This window comes from Gadus morhua, chromosome 13 (genome assembly GCF_902167405.1).
Source record: "Gadus morhua chromosome 13, gadMor3.0, whole genome shotgun sequence".
Classification (NCBI taxonomy): Eukaryota; Metazoa; Chordata; class Actinopteri; order Gadiformes; family Gadidae; genus Gadus; species Gadus morhua.
Window position 1 is genome coordinate 1,594,479 of NC_044060.1, and position 22,500 is coordinate 1,616,978.

Consider the following 22,500-nt stretch of genomic DNA (forward strand, 5'->3'; position numbering starts at 1 on the left):
ACATCATCACATGGTGACATCTTCACATGGTGACATCATCACATGGTGACATCATCACATGGTGACATCATCACATCATCACATGGTGACATCATCACAAGGTGACATCATCACATGGTGACCATCACTTGGTGGGTGGATGCAGGCTCTACTACAGGTAGCTGTTGTAGTTCTGGGTTACCAGAGAAGGGTTCGCTGGTCCAGGCACTGGTCCTGGTCTCTGTGTACGTCTCCAGCCAGTACTGCAGGAGAGACAAGAGGGCTCACACATCTACACACAGTGCACTACACACAGGATACTACACACAGTGCACTACACACAGGACACTACACACAGTGCACTACACACAGTGCACTACACACAGTGCACTACACACAGTGCACTACACACAGGATACTATACACAGTGCACTACACACAGGACACTACACACAGTGCACTACACACAGTGCACTACACACAGTGCACTACACACAGTTTACTACACACAGGATACTATACACAGTGCACTACACACAGGATACTACACACAGTGCACTACACACAGTGCACTACACACAGTTTACTACACACAGTGCACTACACACAGTTTACTACACACAGGATACTATACACAGTGCACTACACACAGTGCACTACACACAGTGCACTACACACAGGATACTACACACAGTGCACTACACACAGGATACTACACACAGTGCGCTACACACAGGACACTACACACAGTGCGCTACACACAGTGCACTACACACAGGATACTACACACAGTGCACTACACACAGGATACTACACACAGGATACTACACACAGTGCACTAGATTACACCCAGTCAGAACTACACACAGTAAATCCTTCACTCCCATCCTCCACCCCTCCACCCCTCACCCCTCCACCCCCTAACCCCTCCACCCCCTCACCCCTCCACTCCTCCACTCCCCCACCCCCCCCCTCACCCCCCCCCCACCCTACCCTGTAGACCACCACGGGTTGCAGGGTCCTGAAGGTCATGTTCCTGGCCGGCTTGGTGCTGTAGTTCCACTTGCTCTCCACAAACTGCAGCAGAGCGGTCCGGGCCTCGTCCTCAGACACCACCGGCACCCTGCAGACACACACACACACACACACACACACACACACACGCACAGATTCATTTACAAAATGCAAAATACAAACAAGCATAATTTACATTCTAGGATTCACCTCCCACACACCACCCAGGCTCTAGTTTTTCTATTTGAAACACACACACACACGCACACACACACACACACACAAACACAGAAACAAACACACAGGCGCACACACACACATACACACACACACACAAAGACATTAACACCGACACACATAAACACACACACACACAAATAAACACAAGCCCATGCACCCACACACACACACCCACACACACATGCACAGACCCGAACATGCAAACATACACACACACACACACACACACACACGTGCATGCCACCACACACACATGTACACACACACACACACACACACACACACACACACACACACACACACACACACACACACACACACACACACACACACACACACACACACACACACACACACACACACACCCAGCAGAGGCTGTGTGTCACCTGACTTCAGGCACCGAGGTGTTCCTGTTGAGCTCAGGCTGAGGGCTGTAGGCCGGAGGGGGGGGATACAGGGGGTTATGGGCTGGGTCTGAAACACACACACACACACACACACACACACACACACACACACACACACACACACCCAGAGAGACACACACACACACACACACACACACACACACACACACACACACACACACACACACACACACGCACATATTAACGCACTGAAACATGAATTCAGATACTGCAATAGTAACTCAACTATAACTGCATTCCAGAAGGGGAAGGAAATAGTAGAGAAAAGGAGAGAGGAGGAGACAACGGAAGAGAAGAGGACAGAGAGGAGGAAGAGAAGAGGAGAGAGGAGAGAAGAGAGAGAAGAGAGGAGAGAGGAGAGAGGAGAGAGGAGAGAGGAGAGAGGAGGAGACAACGGAAGAGAAGAGGACAGAGAGGAGGAAGAGAAGAGGAGAGAGGAGAGAAGAGAGAGGAGAGAGGAGAGAGGAGGAGACAACAGACAGGAAGAGGACAGAGAGGAGGAAGAAGAGAGGAGGAGAGAGGAGAGAGGAGAGAGGAGAGAGGAGGAGACAACAGACAAGAAGAGGACAGAGAGGAGGAAGAAGAGAGGAGGAGAGAGGAGAGAGGAGAGAGGAGAGAGGAGGAGACAACGGAAGAGAAGAGGACAGAGAGGAGGAAGAAGATAAGAGGAGAGAGGAGAGAAGAGAGAGGAGAGAGGAGAGAAGAGAGAGGAGAGAGGAGAGAGGAGAGAGGAGAGAGGAGAGAAGAGAGAGGAGAGAGGAGAGAGGAGAGAGGAGGAGACAGCAGAAGAGAAGAGGACAGAGAGGAGGAAGAAGAGAGGAGGAGAGAGGAGAGAGAAGAAGATATAGGTGATAGGAGAGAGGAGAGAGGAGAAAAGAGGAGAGGGACCAGAAGAGAAGAGAAAGGATGGAAGGGAAGAGAAGAGAAAAGGAAGAAATCAGCAGAGGAGAGGTGGACACCTGCTGTGACACCTTTCTGGTCACATCAAATCAAATCGAATCTTTACAAATCTCATTTCAAGCAGAGCAGCGAGGAGGAGCAGCGAGGAGGAGCAGCGAGGAGGAGCTGGGAGAACAGAACAGCCGCGTTACCGACCTGCCCCTCCATGGCCCTGGTATCCCTGCACATCATCCAGCCAGCCAGCAGGGGGCGCCGACGGGCCTTCCTCCGGTATGGTGGGGTCGAAGGCCCCTGGGGAAGGAAGGAAATATAGGTTAAATATATAGATATATACACTGAATGTGTATATGTGCTTTATGCCTTTATCTTAGAGAGGTCTCTTCCCTCAGACAGCTTACTTAAACTTAATTAAATGAAACCTTTGGAGCAACATGTTGTTTTTTCCCTATAGGCTGCCTTAATGTAGGCGACCCTATAAGAGAGCAAGAGCCTATAACGACAAACTGTGAATGAATACATAAATGAAATGGAAAAATATGATTTATTATATTTAATGAAGGAATCAATTTCAAAGTTTGAATTTGACGGATATAATTATACATGCTGTCACGATTACATCATTAGGTGACAATGTGGGTTCTTGAATTAATGACACTAGATTATAGACAACTTTTAATTCCACCAAGAGCCTATCAGAACAGACAGATGGTGTGCGCACAGCCATCCAGTTGTTTTTGGGTCAACAAAACGGATTCCTGCTGACGTAAATTAACCTAGCCAAAGCCAATGGTTCGAATGTTGTTGTGTTCAAAATTCGCCTGGAAAAATGTTCTGTTAATAATTTAACTTAATTTGGTCACCGGAGACGTTCCCCCATTAGTTCAATCACTCATAGCACGTGCAACGAGGCTTGTGATGCCGGAGAGGAATTAACCTGCGACCTTTGGCTTAGCACTCCTTACTATGTCCACACACGGGGGATTCAAACAGACAACATTGGGTTCGGCGCACATACCCGAGACCTGATATAGCCTAAAGCAGCCTATTCAACTATCAAACAGCCCACAATAGCGGTCATTCCCCGCTTGGTAACCACACATAAATAAACACAAAGCTCTCCTCAGAGTTAGCGTGCAGCTATTTGGCCTGTGGGCCATTGTTTATGACGTGAATGCCAGGTCAAACCACGCACTGGCCAACCCACTCCGCAGAGACCATCTGATCCCGTTCTGTTTACCAATCTTTCAGAAACCAAGTGGCAGCCTCAGGCAAACAGTGACCAAACTGCTGCGACGTCATCCGTGGACAATCCCAGCGCTGCTCGGAGAAGTGTCAGTGAAACGGGGTTTTCCCTCCAATGCGTGTGTGTGTGTGTGTGTGTGTGTGTGTGTGTGTGTGTGTGTGTGTGTGTGTGTGTGTGTGTGTGTGTGTGTGTGTGTGTGTGTGTGTGTGTGTTTCAAATAGAAGGTTGCTGTCAATGAGGTGAAACCTAGAATGTAAATTATGCTTGTTTGTATTTTGCATTTTGTAAATGAATCTATAGACTGAAGTTGGTCTACGAACTGAAGCAAATTGGACTTCCTCCAAGCCTGCCCTCTGAATGCGATCATTTGGCTCCGATTTGGGTCAAACACTCAAGCAAGAACAGTTCGACTTCAGAGGGGGAGTCTGTACTCGCTTCGGTAGCGCATCGGAATCGAAACACAAAACTAGACATAAAAGTCCCAAAAAGTCCGATCTTTCTATTTTTAACCACCTCCACACCTGTACGTAACACGCATGCAAATCCAAGTTACCCTGTTATCTCGTCCAAGCAAACAAACCACCAGCCATTAAAATGAAAACACCAAGTTGGGGCGTATGGGTCTCCCGGAGTAGAGGGTCCCACAGCTGGTAGGCTATGTGTTAGTCCGCAGCCTTCTGAATGAGTTTGCCTCCATACTAGTCCGTGAACAAAAACTCACCCAAATCCTCGTCCATTTTCTTCCCCTCCTCTCCGTCTCCAGTATTGGTCTCCACAAGTCCACTGTGAGACACTACCACAGACCACGCCCAATGGCTTGCCCTTCAAAAGGCTAAGGGAAACACCAGAACTCACTCGCAATGAACACATTTGTGTGTTCATTGCATTACTAACATCCCCCGTTTGTTATCGTGCAACCAAGTTAGCCATCAGAAATGATGGTCAGAATTCGTGGACTCCGTAATATATTCTGGATATGCCAAGAACGGATCTATAAATAGGAGTTGCTCACTGGACCCATGCAGAAAACTTTTAATTGATCTTGGTGGGTTTAAAAGGTATTGGTAGATAAAGAGGTGTTGGTATAAATTGGTCGCGTCTAGGAAGTTATGTGTAGGTAAAGTAGAGCTATTTAGAGCTAAATGTCTAAATGGCTCTTGCTGGACCGAAGTAATTACATGATTGTTAGGCAATGTTTTACGTTATTGATTCATTTATATAGTATATTTCAATGCAACAACGATTCATTATACATTATTTTCCTACCGGTTTATTTTCTATAAGAGCTAGACGCTTCCCAAATAATTTTAACAATTTCTAGTCTATTATTCCTAAGTTATTTTTTGTAATTTATTACATTCTTACACACTAGACCAGGTTACTATGAGATCTAAGGTTATGTTCAATAACTATAATAACTCGTCTATGTTATTGTTTGGTTAAGTTCTTTCAGATTTTTTTTTGTTACTTATTAAAATTAACAAATATAACAGATTTGCTCGTGTAGGCATAAGATAACAATACATAAAATCATATTGCAGCATACAACTATATATATATATAAAAGACAACTTTATTATTAGAAAAAAGTTTAATTATTCCGACTATAAAAGCGTTATGATATAAACTGGATGCCAGATTCGAAGTCGGTTCTTTTTTTTTTTTACGTTTAACGACGTCACTGGCACTTAGTGAACCGGATGTTCTCGTGACGTGTCTTCCGTAGCAACAACAAACCCTGGAGCTAAAACCAAACACAACCCGACAAGACAAGAAGCGATTCTCTGTCAGATTCAACAACAACTTTACTAGAAATGGTAAGAATATACGAGCACCGCATCTTGAAGCGTGTGTTTATAATACTGCCACGGGGACTTCAACTGATGTAAAGTTAAGCGTTGTGCTGTTCACAAGTTGTACTGTAATGCGATGCTATCATGCTAACGGGCTAGCCAGGCTTTATTGGGCGTTGTCAACAAATATAAACGGTTTGCAATAATGACTTTTTAGATCCATTTCAATAGTTTTTTCAATATCAACCTTAATGCCAAGTAGCACACCTTGTCATGTTTTAGCTCTTTATTTTACCGAATAAAACGCCATTGGGCAAAATAAAAATGTAAACGGCCCTGTCAATTGCACTTGGCCCTTCCAATTATAATTGCATTGGAATGACCTGTTTTATGTCTGTCCTACCAGGCTGAAGTCGAGGAAACGCTGAAGAGGATCCAGGGCCAGAAGGGCGTGCAAGGAATCATCATCGTGAACGCAGAGGGTAAATAGAGCAACCGTTATGCGACCATCCGATAGACGAGATCCACCAGGTCATCACAGTAGTGGTCTTGTGTGGCTCAGCTGATACTGTAAACACTGTCACGGTTTGGGGTTCAATTCCCCATTGGAATCCCCTCATGCTACAAGATGCATGCTCTATTGTAAAACGTGTTGAGTACAAACGTTCACTATAATCACATATATTTTATTATACAGCAAGTTTTCTTCTTAATTCTTATCTCTGAGCCCGATTTCATCAATTGATATCCTGCTTTAAAGATAAAAGCTGTCCGCCTGTCTCCTAACAGGCATCCCCATCAAGACCACCATGGACAACTCCACCACGGTGCAGTACGCAGGCCTGATCCACCAGCTGGTGATGAAGGCCCGTAGCACCATCCGGGACGTGGACCCCCAGAACGACCTCACGTTCCTACGCATCCGCTCCAAGAAGAACGAGATCATGATCGCCCCGGGTAAGAGAACTAGTAAGCCCGGTGGTGGGACATGTCTATCACCCACTGGGGTAGAATCATGGCGGGTAGGATGGGGTAGTGGTTTGGGTGTTTTGAGGTTCCGGGCAACGGTACTGGGTTCGACGACCGATGGCAACAGCCTCACCCGTAGCCATCCTTGACATAGATTCCCTAACTCCTATCCGCTTCTAATTTAAATGGATCTGAAATGACTGCCAACTGCTTTGGATGGAAGCAGTTTGTTCGTTTCCTCAGACTATGACCCACACTGAGATCTGTGGCAGTAAGGATGTTACTTTGGCAGAGATGTTTGTGTACAGTGTCGTCACATCATAATTTTAAAAGAAATCTTGGGAATAACTGTTGTTTTGAGCTTGGTTGGCTCCATTTATAACGCAGTTTGACTATTCAGTCCTTTTGCAGACACTACTCCAAAGGGGTTTACAGTGAATCAGCTACAGGCCAGTGAGGGGTAGGGCCTCTTACTCAGAGTGGAACCCTCACCAGTGAATCAGCTACAGGCCAGTGAGGGGTAGGGCCTCTTACTCAGAGTGGAACCCTCACCAGTGAATCAGCTACAGGCCAGTGAGGGGTAGGGCCTCTTACTCAGAGTGGAACCCTCACCAGTGAATCAGCTACAGGCCAGTGAGGGGTAGGGCCTCTTACTCAGAGTGGAACCCTCACCAGTGAATCAGCTACAGGCCAGTGAGGGGTAGGGCCTCTTACTCAGAGTGGAACCCTCACCAGTGAATCAGCTACAGGCCAGTGAGGGGTAGGGCCTCTTACTCAGAGTGGAACCCTCACCAGTGAATCAGCTACAGGCCAGTGAGGGGTAGGGCCTCTTACTCAGAGTGGAACCCTCACCAGTGAATCAGCTACAGGCCAGTGAGGGGTAGGGCCTCTTACTCAGAGTGGAACCCTCACCAGTGAATCAGCTACAGGCCAGTGAGGGGTAGGGCCTCTTACTCAGAGTGGAACCCTCACCAGTGAATCAGCTACAGGCCAGTGAGGGGTAGGGCCTCTTACTCAGAGTGGAACCCTCACCAGTGAATCAGCTACAGGCCAGTGAGGGGTAGGGCCTCTTACTCAGAGTGGAACCCTCACCAGTGAATCAGCTACAGGCCAGTGAGGGGTAGGGCCTCTTACTCAGAGTGGAACCCTCACCAGTGAATCAGCTACAGGCCAGTGAGGGGTAGGGCCTCTTACTCAGAGTGGAACCCTCACCAGTGAATCAGCTACAGGCCAGTGAGGGGTAGGGCCTCTTACTCAGAGTGGAACCCTCACCAGTGAATCAGCTACAGGCCAGTGAGGGGTAGGGCCTCTTACTCAGAGTGGAACCCTCACCAGTGAATCAGCTACAGGCCAGTGAGGGGTAGGGCCTCTTACTCAGAGTGGAACCCTCACCACGAGACTGCCTGCTCTACCTTCATTCACAATGCTATGAATGAGTCTCTTTGTTCATCACAGATCCATAATAGATCTATTCTAGCGCAATCCAGCGCACGTCTTTAAGATTTAACAGAGGGTTGAGTACACGATAGGGGTGTTAATAGCCCTAGAGTGGTCATCAAATGATATCCAGGGTCGGGTTAAGGCAGGCGTCACGCCTTGTGGGTCCGTCCATTCTGTCCGCTCCGTGGCCTGCGTCAAAAGTTGAGCATTTTCCTACTTTTCAGTATCTTTAGTGACGGTCAGACCGGCCGGTGTAGCTCTATGGCTACGCAGCCTGCTTCCACTCTGGCCTCCGTCCTCACAGAGGAGTCCAGCAGACTGTCCACGGACTGCAATGCAGCTCCGGCGGCCTGCAGCTAGCGTGGTGCCTCTGGCCTTCTATCTATACCAAGTTATACTGGATGATTAACCTAGCAATTGTAAATGCTAGGCGCTCGTTTCTATGAATATCTTTACCGTGATATATTGATCTCAAGTCACTTTGGATAAAAGCGTCTTCTAAATGCCCAAAATGTAAATGTAATGATTATCCTTAGCTTATGATTCCTAGCTGATTGAAAGGGCTATTCAATTTGTATTGATGTCTTCTTATATATTTAACCCTAGTGGTCTTGGTGTGTTCTGTCAGTATATGATGATGCATTACATCACTGCGCTATATGGTTACATCGTAAATTCACTTCAGCAGCCATCGATTGCCCCATCCGCCATAGCTTGGCTCTAGATCTCCTATTAGTTCTCTCTGGTCGGACTGCTGTTCTTTTGAATGTTCTGGTCTCTGTGTGATTCTCTAGAGGGGGAACTTGAAGAAGTTTAGATTTGTGATTCTCTTGAGGGGGAACTTGAATAAGTTTAGATTTAATGTGGTCCTCTCCAACATTCCTGGCTTGCTCGCAAAATTAAGAAGATAGTTCCAAATCAAGGTGCAAGTTATTTTCTTCCAAAAAGACAGACTCGGTTCAACACCTTATTCCGGGCTCACGCAAGATACCAAAAAAACACTGAAGCCCTTCCGTGGTTACACAACGTATAATAAAGCACATAGGGCGGGCGGGGCTCTCGGTAACCTCCAATCATTATGACGCGTAAACCACTAATACCTATTGGGTTACCGTTATCCAAATCAAGCCAATCACAAAGTGGTTGTTAATACCAAACACTCACTTGCTCCATCGCTCAATGGCTCTTAAGAACGAAAGGGGGTTTGAAGGGATGAGGGGAATCCTCCCTCATAAATAGTTTGATAAACTCGAGTGTAGCGGAGGGATGGGGATCCAATCTATTAGAAGTGGGGGTCAGAGAAAGGGATCCTGCAGGGAGGGGCCTGAGGGAGGGGAAAAGGTGTCCTCAACTCAGAGTGGGGGTCAGGGACCGGGCAGGGAGGGGGGAAACCGCATGAGGCCAAACAATATCCAACTGTCACACAAATCATACAATCCTCAACAATCTGCCAAGCTCTGCTGTCAGCTGAAGTACTGCTTCATGTGTGTGGTGAAATAATCTGTTTACTTCCTGTTCACTAATTGCTCTTCAACCCTTCACAGACAAGGACTACTTCCTGATCGTCATCCAGAACCCGTCGGACTAAAGGCGAACGACCCGCTCACCTTTCGTCAAGACCTTTATCGTGGCGTCTCCCGTTCAAACGGCGGGCTGACGGTTTACACTCTCATCAGAAGCTCTTTCTTTATGCACTTAGTGTGTGAGGATGGAGACTTGGTGGGATGGATGTGGTCGCAGTTCATTCAGCGATACCCTTGAGAGTGTGGGTCGATTAATATTATTTTGCATCATTCCATTGCCGTTCAAAGCCCATTTCTCTTCACTATATCTGCTATGAACACCTACTTACCAATGACCCCTATAGTAAATCAGCATTGCACACGAGTTCTTTTGAGTGGATTTCAAATGTATACGCATACACATACTGTCCGTCTTTTGCCAATTTAACTTCCACAAACAAAATTCTGAAGCTGCATCTATTGGTATAAGGAGTGAACTACACATCTCCAAACCAGTTTTTTGATTTTGATTTTTATCTGTGTGTTCATAATTGTATTTATTTAGTTCATGAAGTACACAGTATTCTGTTGGTGAGCTGAGAACTAACAAACTACCGTCATCTCCCGGCACCTAAATATTGTTGCTTATTGTACCTGTTGGTTGGAAGATCAATAAAAATGATTAACATGCGAGTGTTTGTCTGCCTCTTTTAATTTAAACACATTTCTGTGTGTGAGTCCGCTTTGAGACTGTATAGAAAATATTTGTATAAATGGCTTGGTTCACCTTGTTCCCTACAAGAGACAAAAACCAAACAGTTGTACCTTCTTTAAAATCAGGAGGTTATAGAAACGACCCAAGCACAAAACACAATCGTAGCCCAAAGTTGTTATGACCCGGAGTATTTCCTCATTCAGATCCTCCCGAGTGGAGGCTAGCGGGATGACGTCACCGCCCAGCGTACTTCGGTTCTTTCCCCCTGAAGCTGTCGAGCTCCAGACTCCAGTATCACTAGAGACGACAACCGGACCATAACAACACCGCGCACCCTCCGCTGGCGATCCAGTTTAAAGTGATTCGAGTTCAGGTCATACGAGATCGCCCGTGTGTGTCTTTCGTACGGGGGAATAGGTTACTAACGACCCCAGAGATGCCCTCCGACAGACCTTTCAAACAAAGAAGGACCTTTGGTAAGAAAAAAAAAAAAAGCAGTGGTGGAGGTGGTGGATGCTAGGCTAGCGGTTAGCTGGCTGGCCTGCTAGCATGCTAAGCTCACCTCTCCCGTTGACATGCATGAAGACGGCTAACATGCTAAGCTAATTTTCTCTTGTTGACATCGTTCTGGACGGCTATCATGCTAGGCTAATGGCTTGTTTACATCTATGAACGGCTAGTGATGTTCTTGATCTTTGATGTTTAGCAGGTATTAAAAATATATATATACATTGATTATGATTGTAGAATAAACGCAAATCGACAGTATAGTGCAGGCATAAAATAAGGCCCAAACTTACATTTAGTTCATATAGTTAGAAAGTACAGAAATAAGGCGTTTATTTCCATGACGTTAACATTGATGGTTACTCAGCTGTTATGAACCTATTAATTGTCGGATAATGAGCTATTTATACATGTTTACCCCTTTTAAAAGTCTTATATAAAGTGTGATCTAGGTCAGTATCAGTGCTTCAGTAACTGTAGCGAGGTTGATTAATCGGCCCATAATAACCATAAGAGATTAACAGCAGGTGGTGGGTTTGTTTGTTAGCGACTCGTGCTGAGCAGTGTGAGTTACTGCTCAGAAAACCAGATCTGCTGACACATTATCTCAGTACACGTGTTCTGTGAATTATGTTGACATCTGATGCCAGACTGACGGCTGGGTGGATCACGGGGGCGGAGCCAAAGGTCCATTGCGTCATTTCTTTACCAAACAGTCCAATTTAACTTCATCAACAGTTAAATAATCCATATCTTGAGTGGTTTAGTGTATTTCTATCAGTATATATATATAAAAAAAAAAGGTAATAAACTTCAAATGTAGGTGCATAGGGGAATCAGACACACCGAACATTGGTGACTAGGTTTAGATTACCGCCATTGTTTAGTCTTGCGACACTTGCTGATAGGCTAACCGTCCCACGTAACACTGTCCCACATTTCTCTGTCGGTATGTGTCATATGTAGCTAGATGCAGTAAATCCCTTACATAAACATGAATGATTATCTATATATGTGGAATAATTCTCAGTAACTAAGTTTCGCTGGTAAACAGTTTATGGAATTGAATTGAGGTAAAGAAGAACCCTTTTTAATATGAGGTCCAAACTCAAACTGGCCTTAAACTGTTTGAATTACAAGCTTAGCTAGATGTTTTCCTGACTAGAAGGAAATGACAAGACAAAAAACAAATGAGGCGATTTAAGATGGAAGCCACGTATTAAAAAGAAAGAAAAAAATAACCAGCAAGAAAACAAGAGCACTTTTCAGAGCAGGTTATTTCCTGGAGGCATTGTGAGCTTTGGACTGGTTCTGGTTCTGGAAGGGCTCACTGTCTAGGCGGGGGTGGGTTGTGGGTTTGAGCTGTAGATGAAAGGGGGTAATCGCGGACCCAACAGCATCTATTTCTAAAGCGTTTCTGGGTCAAGATGCATTCTGCCAATGACAAGTCAGAATAGTGTCTGTCATCAGAGCCCTGTTCGAAAGATGAAAGGGGAAGAGCTCTTACGGTAATCATTTAGTACCTTAAACCATGACCATGTATTACCCAGTTCATAAATGCCCTACTATGTCATGATATTTTGTTATTCAAAACAAAATATTGAAAGTAACCATCTTTGTTATTCAGTTCAATGACCCTTAGAGGGTCATTGAACTGAATAACAAAGATGATTACTTTCCATCTATTCGGACCAGGACATGGCCTAACACAGCAAAGCCAATCGCTGGAAAGCCTTCCTTATTGACTGAGAGTGAGAGTGAGAGAGAGAGTGAGAGAGAGAGAGAATCAACTGGCGTGGGAGAGTGGGGGGGATACCGCCATGTCACTTCACATTCCCTGTTTGCTCTGCTATCTGCAGATCAAACGGCTCGGACAGACTGTGTTTTTGCCGTTCTGTGTGAAGTCGCTAGTGTTGTGAACGTCATAAAGTCCTCCGTTCACCTGTGTGGCTGGGGGCTGATGACTCAGTCACAACATGTTGGGTTCTTTTACTCTCCGGTCATGACAAACCGACAAAGGTTTTTCAAACATTTACATTCAGGGCATAAAGCAGACGCTTTTTATCCAAAGCGACTTACGATAAGTACATTTGTCCAAAGAAAGAGAAACAAAAAGATTTTGCTGTCGGTACAGTAAGGTTGTTCATAGAACCAAGGGCCAGGCACTCGCCATCTAGCCGGATTCATTGTTATATAAAATACATTTCTTTTTTTTGTTTTTGTCATCCACAGCCGACAGATGCAAAGAGGTCCAGCAGATTCGGGAGCAGCACCCCAACAAAATACCTGTAAGCTAATTCTAACTTCTCCAATGACCGTCTCCCCTGAGCTGTAGCCTAATGCTAACCCTCTTAAGCTAACTCTGGACACACAAGTGAGCTCTTCCTTGTGTCCGTTGCCTAGGTGATCATTGAGAGGTACAAGGGCGAGAAGCAGCTTCCAGTTCTGGACAAAACCAAGTTCCTGGTCCCAGACCACGTCAACATGAGCGAGCTTGTCAAGATCATCAGGTTAACACACTACTGTGTACTACACACACGCACGTACTACACACACACACACACACATGTACTACACACGCATGTACTACACACGCATGTACTTCACACACATGTACTACACACATACGCACACACAAAAAAGTGTATTTTTTATCAGCCGGTTGAACATAGCGTCCGTTACGGTCGGCTAGACGGAAGCAACAGACCGCTGAATGCTCCAACGGACCAATCAGAACCCACACGGCCGGGCGATAAACCATAATTAAAGTAACAAAGCGGAGCAATACGTCTTTATACACGTTGGGACAGGAGGGAGGGATGGAGGAGGAGAGAACAGCCGAGAGGACGAGTCCTGACCGTGTGTGTGTGTGTGTGTGTGTGTGTCAGGCGCCGGCTGCAGCTGAACCCCACCCAGGCCTTCTTCCTGCTGGTGAACCAGCACAGCCTGGTGTCCGTCTCCACGCCCATCTCCGACATCTACGAGCAGGAGAGGGACGAGGACGGCTTCCTCTACATGGTGTACGCCTCGCAGGAAACCTTCGGCTGCTAGGGGCCGAGTGACGGGACCTCCTAACGCTGCGGAGGGAGGGGAGGGAGGGGGGGGAGGAGGGGGGGGGGGGAGAGGAGGAGGAGGGAGAAGGCAAGGCCCCTTTTCGTGCTGCTGTCATCCCAGCAAGGAGGCTGTAGGCCAACGCCACACATCAACCAACAGATAGATAGTGGATACCCTCCCTCCTCCCTCCCTCCTCCCAAACAGAGGATCAATAGTTATCAGCCGTCTCATTTCCCAGTCCTAATCGATCCCTTTGACAGTAGCGTAGCGGCCAGTAGGGGGTCTGTAGGGGGTAACAGGGAGGGGTGTTCCCACCTGCCGTAGGTCCGGAGGGGGAGCCCGGGGCTGTGTGTTCCCGAGCCGTCCCCCCAACGTCCCCGTAGGTAGTTTAGCTCTTTGAATTGATTCACCTTCCATCGTGGCAACAGTGGAACACATGCTAGTCACGCTAACCCCGTCGACCCCTAGTGTTGTTATAGATAACTTGATTTAATTTGTGTAGCTCTTTCCAACTCACTTTGTTTTTAAGTTTGCGATACAAGACACTAGTAGCTACTTAGTGTGTCCTATACATTGTGTGTGTGTGTGTGTGTGTTTAAATGTAGAACCTTTATCACTAGCCTGACACTAAACCATTAGGTTGATCCATGTTTATATATTCATCTTACTGTACTTCACAAACATATACACATGCATCCAGCAGACCCTTCAATTCCAATGTGCAATATCGCTTAACCCCCTATCCCCCCCCAAACCTTTGAACGTATCGTATGAAACTGTTAGCTCACAGAGGAGCTCTAACCCTGCTCTCAGCGTTTATAGTCTAACACTGGGCTGGGCCGGTGCTCCCTTAGCCTTCGTCTGTGCAGATCGTTGTCCCGCCAAGTCCCGACTTCACCCAACGTCCCCTCATGGTGGCCGGCCAGTCATGACCCCCTGGCAGGTTTGTTCAGTAGCATTTATGATGCTGGTATTACCTCTGGGTAATCTGGTAACATTAACCAGTCTAGAGTATCCATTCTACGGGATATTAGCCTGTGCTACTATGAGTTAGCATGAAGGCTCTTAAATGTTACCGGGCATTAGCCGATGCTACTTGCCTGTACAGTGAGCCTATTGTACTAGCCATTAGCATTTTAGATTCTTAAATGCTACTGGACAGGAAGCTGACTTTAACAAAGCCTGCATGGACACTTCTTCAGGTTTGAGTCTCGTCTCCCCCCACCCCCTCCGTTAGTTTGTTGTCCATACTTTTGTGTACCGGACTCCTCTGTCGGAGACTCCTGTTCTTCAGATCAGTGTGTGATGTGAAACTAGACGATAGATTATTATATACAAGTATAACACAGAACATGAGCTTATTTTGCACATATCAAATTAATGAATACTAGAAAAAAAACAAGTATTTGGGTTGATAGAAATTCAATGTCTGTTCTCTAAAAGGATTGAGTGTTTCTTTTTTAATCTGTCCCGTCTGTCTCACCTGATTTCATTTAGATTTTATAGAGAAGAGGTTGTGATTCACTAAAAACCTTGCATGTTGTTTTTCCCTCTTAATGTTTTTTATATTAATGTAAACTCATTTCACGCGATAGATCTAAACGACTGTATTGAGTTTATTTAAAATAAATGTCTTTTTAAAGTTTTCAAACCAAAAACTGTATATCTACGTTTGAGACACAACAAAAAAATGTGTGCGTATAAACTATCATAATCGATTGTTTTTATTTCCATTTCCGACATCACTACTTGGATAAGTGTACATAGATGCAGTGCTACTTTTACTTTAAGCAGTTGCCAATAATAAAGAAATATGTTGCCTTGAATGTGTGTAATTAATGAGATGTATACGCAACATTCCAGTGAATACCTACTTAACTGGTAAGATACAAGGTCATTAAAACCGTTTCATTTCACCATTAACATAATAAAAGCCTAACCCATTGTAAACATTGGATATGGCTTCCATGTTGACATCGGGTTATAGCAGAAGATCCACAAACTCGTTTAATGAGGTTAATACACCGATCAGATAATATCGATCGAGTGGTCACCACTAGATGGCGCAAGAAGACTAACGCACAAAATAATCGGCAGAAGATCCGTTTGGCGGTTTTCAGATTTCTATCCAATGCAAGTCCAAATAATAAAAAATAAAATCACATGGAAAAACTGATTAGCCATGTTCATTTGGGGGTCTTTTATTTATACAAGGATTAACTTCCACTTCGAACTCGCGTTAAACAAATCTACACCACTTTGTTGCAACCCTCAATGACGACACAAACTGGACGAAAAACGGGTGCAAAAAATTAGTTTTTCCTTTAGCACATTCTCTCAAGTCACACAACTTAAAGACACAATTGGGTGGCCTTATGTTGATACAGTCCTTCCGAAATATTGTTCTACCTTATTTGACACCATTTCTCTCCTATTGGTGAAGTCTATTACGTCAGCGATGCAAAGTATTTGGTAACAATCTGCAAAGTATGTCTACATATCTAATTATTGATTGATAAATTCTCGAAGACATCCAAACTGAAATCACTACATATTTCAGCCTCCAACTGGAAAAAACATTGAGTTGCATGTCTTCAAACTGGTGCGGTCAACAGAAAATTCCAGATAAAAACACATTTCAGCATGCGTCTGAGTATTTGGCAGCAGGGGAATGCACCACAACATTTACACCGTGTGTTTCGCTAGCAGACAGTCCAGCGTACCTCCCCTCCCCTTACCGAGCCTCCCTCTAACACAAGTGCTTCTAAGCAGAGGCGTAGAACCAGCCTCGACAGCCAACTCCTCCACGACCCCTAAGTGCTCCACACGGACAGGTTTCACCAGGAAATTTGATAAAAATGGAAGAAGTCTAATCTGATTCGCAACTCCATCCCATTGGTTCATAACTGTTGATCAGGCAGGAGGAGGAGTGACGTCTATCTAAATAAACCTCTCGTACTGCCGTCTCCCACCTCAACACGCAGGCTATTCTAAGTTTTGGGAGCATATAGTGGTGAGGAAAGGCATGTTTCATGAAAGCACTGAGTGGCAGAGGGACGGGGGGCAGCAGTAGGGGGCCGTGTGTGCGTTACATGTCGGGTGTCTGAGGGAGAGGTCTGGTTGAGGGGGAGGAGGGTTCTGAAGGCCCAGAACAGACGTCCCATCAGGGAGGTTCTCCGCCGTAGAACCCGGGACCACTCGCTTATGTCAGGCTGGAGGGAGGGGAGAGTGGGGGGGGGACAGGGTTAGGTTAAGAGTGTAAGTGGTGGTAAGGCCATGCGTGTCTGGAGACACATGGGCATCTTGCAGTTGGGGATTGTTTATATTGAAGCGTGTGTTCTTGTGTGTATAATGAAGTGTGTGTTCTTGTGTGTATAATGAAGTGTGTGTTCTTGTGTGTATACTAGGGCTGTACGGTATGGACTAAAATGTATATCACGGAATGATTTGAGGAATAGACGGTAACGGTATTATATCAGGGTATGTTAATTTTATCTTCCAATTTTGATATAAATGCCTATGAAGGGGTAAAATACTGGAAAGGCAGCTAAACCGCATAAAAATAATTAAAATCTTTTCTCAAGTTACTTCCATCTCTGAAGAACACTAATGTTTAATAGTATGGATTTGTTTCTCCACTTGCCGTATAGGCATGGCATGGGCATGTAACGCGTACCTGGGATCGAGTGTTTTGACCATCTCTCTAAAGCCCTTTCTATCGACATTTTGAAAGAGAACCATGTCCTTAGACAGGTAAACAGTGACAACCTTTGTCATCTCGTTCCACCACTGGCATTTTGTTCTAAGGACTGGCTTTCAAAATGCCTGCGGAAGCAATGTCTGATTGCAGAGACGGCTTCACGCTACCAGCGTCTGTATCGTATGTTGTGGAATGAGAGCTCGCGAAGGGACTATTGCGCAAGCATAGCTGCGGCCAGGATCTCCTCCGTCTCCTGCATTACTTACTTTGTTACGCACAACATTGTCTACCGGTCACACCGGTCCAGAGGCAACGTCAAAATCAATACCGTAGCGCAAATTCACACCGGTATACGTTCAGCACCGTTTATACCGTACACCCCTAGTGTGTACCTTTGGTGGCATCAGTGTGCACGATTACCTAGTGTGCAAGTGCAGTTGTGTGAGCGAGTGCCGTTGTGTGCATGCGTGCGTGCGCGTGTACGCAAGAGTGAGAGTAAACGTGTGTACGTGTTGGAGAGTGAAAGTGTGTACGCGTGTTATCGTGTGTGAGTGTACATGTGTATGAGTAAGGGTGTTCGTGTTTGAGAGTGTACATGTGTGAGAGCGTACGTACGCGAGTGTGTACGTGCGTGAGTGTGAACGCGTGCACGTCAGTGTGTGCGTACCTGTCGATCAGGGAGTCCCTCATGGTGGTGGCGATGGCCGACGGCTGGGCGGAGTCTCCGAGGCGGAACACGCTCTCGATGACGGACAGCTCCGTGCTGGTCGTGTCCAGGCCGCAGAACGCACACCAGTCGTTCACCACCATGCCCCCGGCGATGACCTCACTCCCTCTGTTCACCGTGCCCGCCTGGAGGGGGGGGGGGGGGGGGGGGGGGGTCACATGGTCATATTAGAACACATACTCGTCCAATGAGATCCTGTAGAACAGAGTTGAAGTCTACTTATTCAATAAAGTATCTGCTATGACTACTATCTTATCATTTAGCGGAGGCTTTTATCCTAACGGTGTTTTCTAAAACATGTCAGTTAGGAGCAGGTCAGAGGTCAACACATCTTGCTCAAGGACACCTTCAGGCCAGACGGGCCCATCGGGGTTCAAACCCGGAACCTATCGACCGGAGGTCACCCCGAGCGTTACTCCAGAGTGTAGTGGCTAGGCATCCTTCAAACCCACGGGTTTGAAGGAGGCCTAGCCACTGCACTCTGGAGTAACGCCTCTGATTAGCCCCCACTTGGGGTGAGGACGCAGTGCCCCCCACTCACCACCAGGGGGACCTGCAGCAGCGAGGAGAGCTCGTCCTGGTCCTCGATGTTGGTCTTGGGGTGCACCAGCCCCCCCTGGTTGCTGAAGCAGCAGTAGGAGCCCACCAGCACCTGCTCCGCCACCGTCTGACGGAACACCTCCACCTTCAGGGTGTCGGCCAGGATCTCCTCCGTCTCCTAGAGGAGGAAGAGGAGGAGGAAGAGGAAGAGGAGGAGGAAGAGGAAGAGGAGGAGGAAGAGGAGGAGGTTGTTATTGTTCAGAATTCCATAATCACTACTTCAGTGGAATAATAATGACTCGCGTAACCTGGGATAAAGGTGTGTGTGTGTGAGCCCTGCACTATAAAGGTGTGCATCTATACACTATAGAGAGGTGTGTGTGCGTGTACACTATAGAGAGGTGTGTGCGTGGTGTGTGCGTGCGGTTCTGACCCGGTCGAGGTCCGGGTGCACCAGCGCTACGTAGTCGTTGCAGGCGATGACGTTGCCGAGGGCCGACAGCCGCTCCTCCACCCTCTGGATGCGGACGGCGTCCGGGAGGCAGTTCCTGATGTGCTGCAGCTCCTGGTCCGTCGTGTTGTTGGGCACCAGCATCCCGTGGCGGTTACCTAGCAACGAGGAACACACACACACACACACACACCTCAGTAATTACAGTTTATTTATGCCACACTTTTTAGAGACACAAGTCGGAGTGCTTCACAACAGTACGACCACAGACGGGTGGACAACGCAGGGAACAGAGAAACGCACAACAACTACTATGCTGACCCACAACTCATTGTCCCTTGGGGATAACGAACACTCTGCTACTCATTATCTCAACCAGGAGGACTTTGAGTTAAAATGGATTCTCTAGAAGCAGAAGCAACGTCCCCTGGCCAACCAGCGTTGAACTTTTCAGTCCACTGGTTTTAGATCAGTTGTAGTTGACAGCATAAACACTCATTGATCAAACGTGACTAAGTAAGGACCAATTGGAAAGAATCAGTTAATCACTATAGGGGGACAGTTTGGCTGGAAACAAGGCACTTTGTGTGTGTTTGTGTCTCAGTTTGTGTGCGTGTTTGTATCTCAGTTGGTGTGTGTTTATATCTCAGTTTGTGTGCGTGTTTGTATCTCAGTTGGTGTGTGTGTTTGGTTTGAACACTCACCGACACACATCCTTCCTATGATTCGACAGCCAGCGATAGAGGCATGGACCACAGGGATGGTTTCTGACAGCTCACCTTCGAACACACTGAGAGACAGAAGCACACGGTCGGTCTCAGAGCGACCAGACAGCTGAGCCCAGCAGGGGACATTCCTCCATGACAGTCGGGCACAGGGTGCTTCATAGTTCTGGTTCAATAAACGCCTGACTGTCTTACTGTTATTGAAGATCCGAAAGCCCGAGTGATCTAGGTCTAGTCAGGAAATGCGTTCATATTCGGACCAAAGCAAAAAATCACCTGCATAAAATATAACTATCCATTCATTTGTGTAGCAATATAAATTACATTTTTTTCATGTCAACGTAACTAGCTTGAGCATCGATATGCACACTAAGATTCATTGACAATATTCTATGGATTGCAGCATGTTTTAGTTTATATTTAGCATAGCTTTTTCTGATGTGGACCCAAACACATGTGGATAACATAATATCCACGAGGAGCCCCGATAAGGAGGGGGAGGGGACGAGTTATAGTTTCACACGCGTACGGTTAAGCCTTGTACTTCAGTACGAACCACCCAATGATTCACAGACGGACGGGTTGTATAGGAATGGATTAATCTGCGAGGTGTATACGGAATGTCAAGCGACAACACCCATCTGTGTGTCACCCATCATACGGTCACATTATATGCCACACAGTTGTACCACATCCGTACGCTGATCTCATGTAACCCAGTCGGGGGACAAGTGAAGTCGGTGGTCATGTGAAGAGAACCACCGACCTGTAGAAGTTCTCCGACCCGCCGATCGCCACAAGGCAGTAGGTGTTGGTGAGTTTGGCGAAGCAGCCGATCTCGTTGTTCTTCTCGAACGCCGCTCTCACAGCCATGATCACGGATCTTTGTGAGTTTGTTTGAAGTCTGCAATAAGAAATAGGTCTCAGTTCAGTGGTCTCCTGAGCCCGTGATGTGCTTTAGTAAAGTGTTGAGTTCGTTCCTCAGAGTAAGCTACTGAACGGGCAGTGAGTAGCATCCGCTAACCAGACACATAGCCAGAAGAGTTTTAACAAGTTTAATATAAATCGTTATAAACCTCCGATAAAATTGCAGACAAGTATACAACCGCCGCCATCTTTATACTTATCCACATCGAACTCATAATATTTTAAATAACTCGTTTTTGATACTTACTGAGCTCGTTGTTACCGGAGAGAGGAGAGTGGCCTTCGAGCGTGTGTGTGATTCCCTTTGCCCCACGTGTTCACTTCCGCTTCTGGGTCAACGTGGTGACGTAGGACGTACGACGCGCCGCTGTAATTGACAATCAAAATGTAACCCGTTTTCAGCGGACTCAAGTCAATTATGGCTCAGAATACTTACTTCGTCTGTTTTCTTTGAATATAAATTTTCAGAATCACAGAAATATATCACGAGCAGCGTTATTTCACAGGACATCGGCAAATCAAAATTCATTAATCCATTTGTATTGTTCCTTGTGTCAATATTGTTTGATTATAAAATATATTGCCTCTATTCTGTTCTGCTGCACACAAAGTACTGAAATCAGCCGCCACAATCAGTGTGTGAATCGTTATAATAATAAAGCGATTGGCATGTTTACAACGGATCAGCCGCACGCACACACTGCTGCACACACACACACGCACACACACACACACACACACACACACACACACACACACACACACACACACACACACACACACACACCACTCATTGAAGTTTTCATCACGCGTACCGTGTGCGTATGTGTGCGCGCGCGCGCGTGTGTGTGTGTGTGTGTGTGAGTGCGCGTGTTTGCGTGCACGCCTGTTTCCAAACAAAACCTGCATAGCAACTGCTTGCGGCGCTCTCCATCCTCCTCCCGAATGAACGCGCCCGCATTTGTCAGCCAACCGCGGAGGCTTCTCCGCGTGACGTCAGCCGGACACCTGCGCTACGTCACTGCAGCGGAGGGAACACGTGGGTGCGGGTTGTCTGCCTGGAAACACCGTAAACTAATCGCAACCGGCGGGCGAGGCGAGGGGGAGGCGCGCCGATCCCGCAGGCGAACAGGGGGTCGATGATTGCGTCGGGTTGACATTATTGATGTTCCGCTGTGCCCTCCGTACCTAGCCTGTAGCGGCTCCCCCGGTCTCTCCCTCTGTCCCCCTCTCTCCCTATCCCTGGTCCGGGGGAGGAGCGATGTCGTGTTGTGGCCGTATGAAGCGTGTTGAATGATAATAACAGAACCACGTTCTATTATGGACCAACTGTAGTGGAGACGTGTCGCTCCGAGCGGGCTGGGCTGTCGGGTGAGGTGATGATCATCAATCCCACTCGTTGTAATGTTATTATGGTCTGCTGGTATGTGTTGTCGATCATCCACGGCCGTCGGGACGACTTGTCAACAGTGCAATTCATGTTTTTCATTGAGTAACTGCATGGTGAGAGGTTGTCAACAGTTTAAATCTAGTAGGATGAGAAGGATTTTTTATTTTATTTGGGAGATTAGAGCATATCTGGTACTTGGATATTGATGAGAGATTTCTGTGAAAGACTAACGGACTCAGGAGTGCGTCAACACGGT

The 22,500-nt window shown here is 46.5% G+C and overlaps 4 protein-coding genes across 4 annotated transcripts in view; 2 read left to right on the forward strand and 2 right to left on the reverse strand.

Moving 5' to 3' along the window:
- The window catches only part of ssuh2.1 (ssu-2 homolog, tandem duplicate 1), a 10,076-nt gene extending 5,266 nt beyond the window's left edge, over window positions 1-4,810 (reverse strand). Inside the window, exons 1-5 of the mRNA XM_030373694.1 lie at window positions 4,526-4,810; window positions 2,757-2,852; window positions 1,620-1,707; window positions 973-1,102; window positions 182-242 (exon numbers count right to left, since the gene is read on the reverse strand). Coding sequence (XP_030229554.1) covers window positions 182-242; window positions 973-1,102; window positions 1,620-1,707; window positions 2,757-2,852; window positions 4,526-4,541 — 391 coding nt within the window. The 5' untranslated portion in view covers window positions 4,542-4,810. The remainder of the gene's footprint in view (window positions 1-181; window positions 243-972; window positions 1,103-1,619; window positions 1,708-2,756; window positions 2,853-4,525) is intronic.
- Window positions 4,811-5,452: 642 nt separating this feature from the next.
- Window positions 5,453-10,201, forward strand: dynlrb1 (dynein, light chain, roadblock-type 1). Its single transcript, XM_030373698.1, has 4 exons — window positions 5,453-5,621; window positions 6,004-6,079; window positions 6,387-6,554; window positions 9,551-10,201. Exons 1-4 carry the CDS (start codon window positions 5,619-5,621, stop codon window positions 9,592-9,594), a joined length of 291 nt encoding a protein of 96 aa, XP_030229558.1. The 5' UTR covers window positions 5,453-5,618; the 3' UTR covers window positions 9,595-10,201.
- Window positions 10,202-10,472: 271 nt separating this feature from the next.
- On the forward strand, window positions 10,473-15,610 carry map1lc3a (microtubule-associated protein 1 light chain 3 alpha). Its single transcript, XM_030373696.1, has 4 exons — window positions 10,473-10,699; window positions 12,963-13,018; window positions 13,134-13,240; window positions 13,619-15,610. Exons 1-4 carry the CDS (start codon window positions 10,660-10,662, stop codon window positions 13,779-13,781), a joined length of 366 nt encoding a protein of 121 aa, XP_030229556.1. The 5' UTR covers window positions 10,473-10,659; the 3' UTR covers window positions 13,782-15,610.
- Window positions 15,611-15,960: 350 nt separating this feature from the next.
- Window positions 15,961-21,235, reverse strand: eif6 (eukaryotic translation initiation factor 6). The gene is made up of 7 exons (XM_030373695.1): window positions 21,102-21,235; window positions 20,694-20,831; window positions 19,907-19,992; window positions 19,185-19,360; window positions 18,753-18,929; window positions 18,152-18,336; window positions 15,961-16,996 (listed from the first exon to the last, which is right to left on the reverse strand). The coding sequence occupies exons 2-7, from the start codon at window positions 20,798-20,800 to the stop codon at window positions 16,987-16,989; spliced, it is 741 nt and encodes a 246-aa protein (XP_030229555.1). The 5' UTR covers window positions 20,801-20,831; window positions 21,102-21,235; the 3' UTR covers window positions 15,961-16,986.
- Window positions 21,236-22,500: the final 1,265 nt, after the last annotated feature.

Coding starts and splice junctions, on each gene's coding strand:
- map1lc3a (XM_030373696.1), top strand. CDS start 10,660: ATGCCCTCCGACAGACCTTTCAAACAAAGAAGGACCTTTG. Junction 10,700..12,962: donor CAAACAAAGAAGGACCTTTG/GTAAGAAAAAAA, acceptor TGTCATCCACAG/CCGACAGATGCAAAGAGGTC. Junction 13,241..13,618: donor GAGCTTGTCAAGATCATCAG/GTTAACACACTA, acceptor TGTGTGTGTCAG/GCGCCGGCTGCAGCTGAACC.
- eif6 (XM_030373695.1), bottom strand. CDS start 20,800: ATGGCTGTGAGAGCGGCGTTCGAGAAGAACAACGAGATCGGCTGCTTC. Junction 18,930..19,184: donor TGCACCCGGACCTCGACCGG/GTCAGAACCGCA, acceptor TTCCTCCTCTAG/GAGACGGAGGAGATCCTGGC. Junction 18,337..18,752: donor TGCTGCAGGTCCCCCTGGTG/GTGAGTGGGGGG, acceptor CCCCCCCTCCAG/GCGGGCACGGTGAACAGAGG.
- dynlrb1 (XM_030373698.1), top strand. Junction 6,080..6,386: donor CATCATCGTGAACGCAGAGG/GTAAATAGAGCA, acceptor GTCTCCTAACAG/GCATCCCCATCAAGACCACC. Junction 6,555..9,550: donor CGAGATCATGATCGCCCCGG/GTAAGAGAACTA, acceptor AACCCTTCACAG/ACAAGGACTACTTCCTGATC.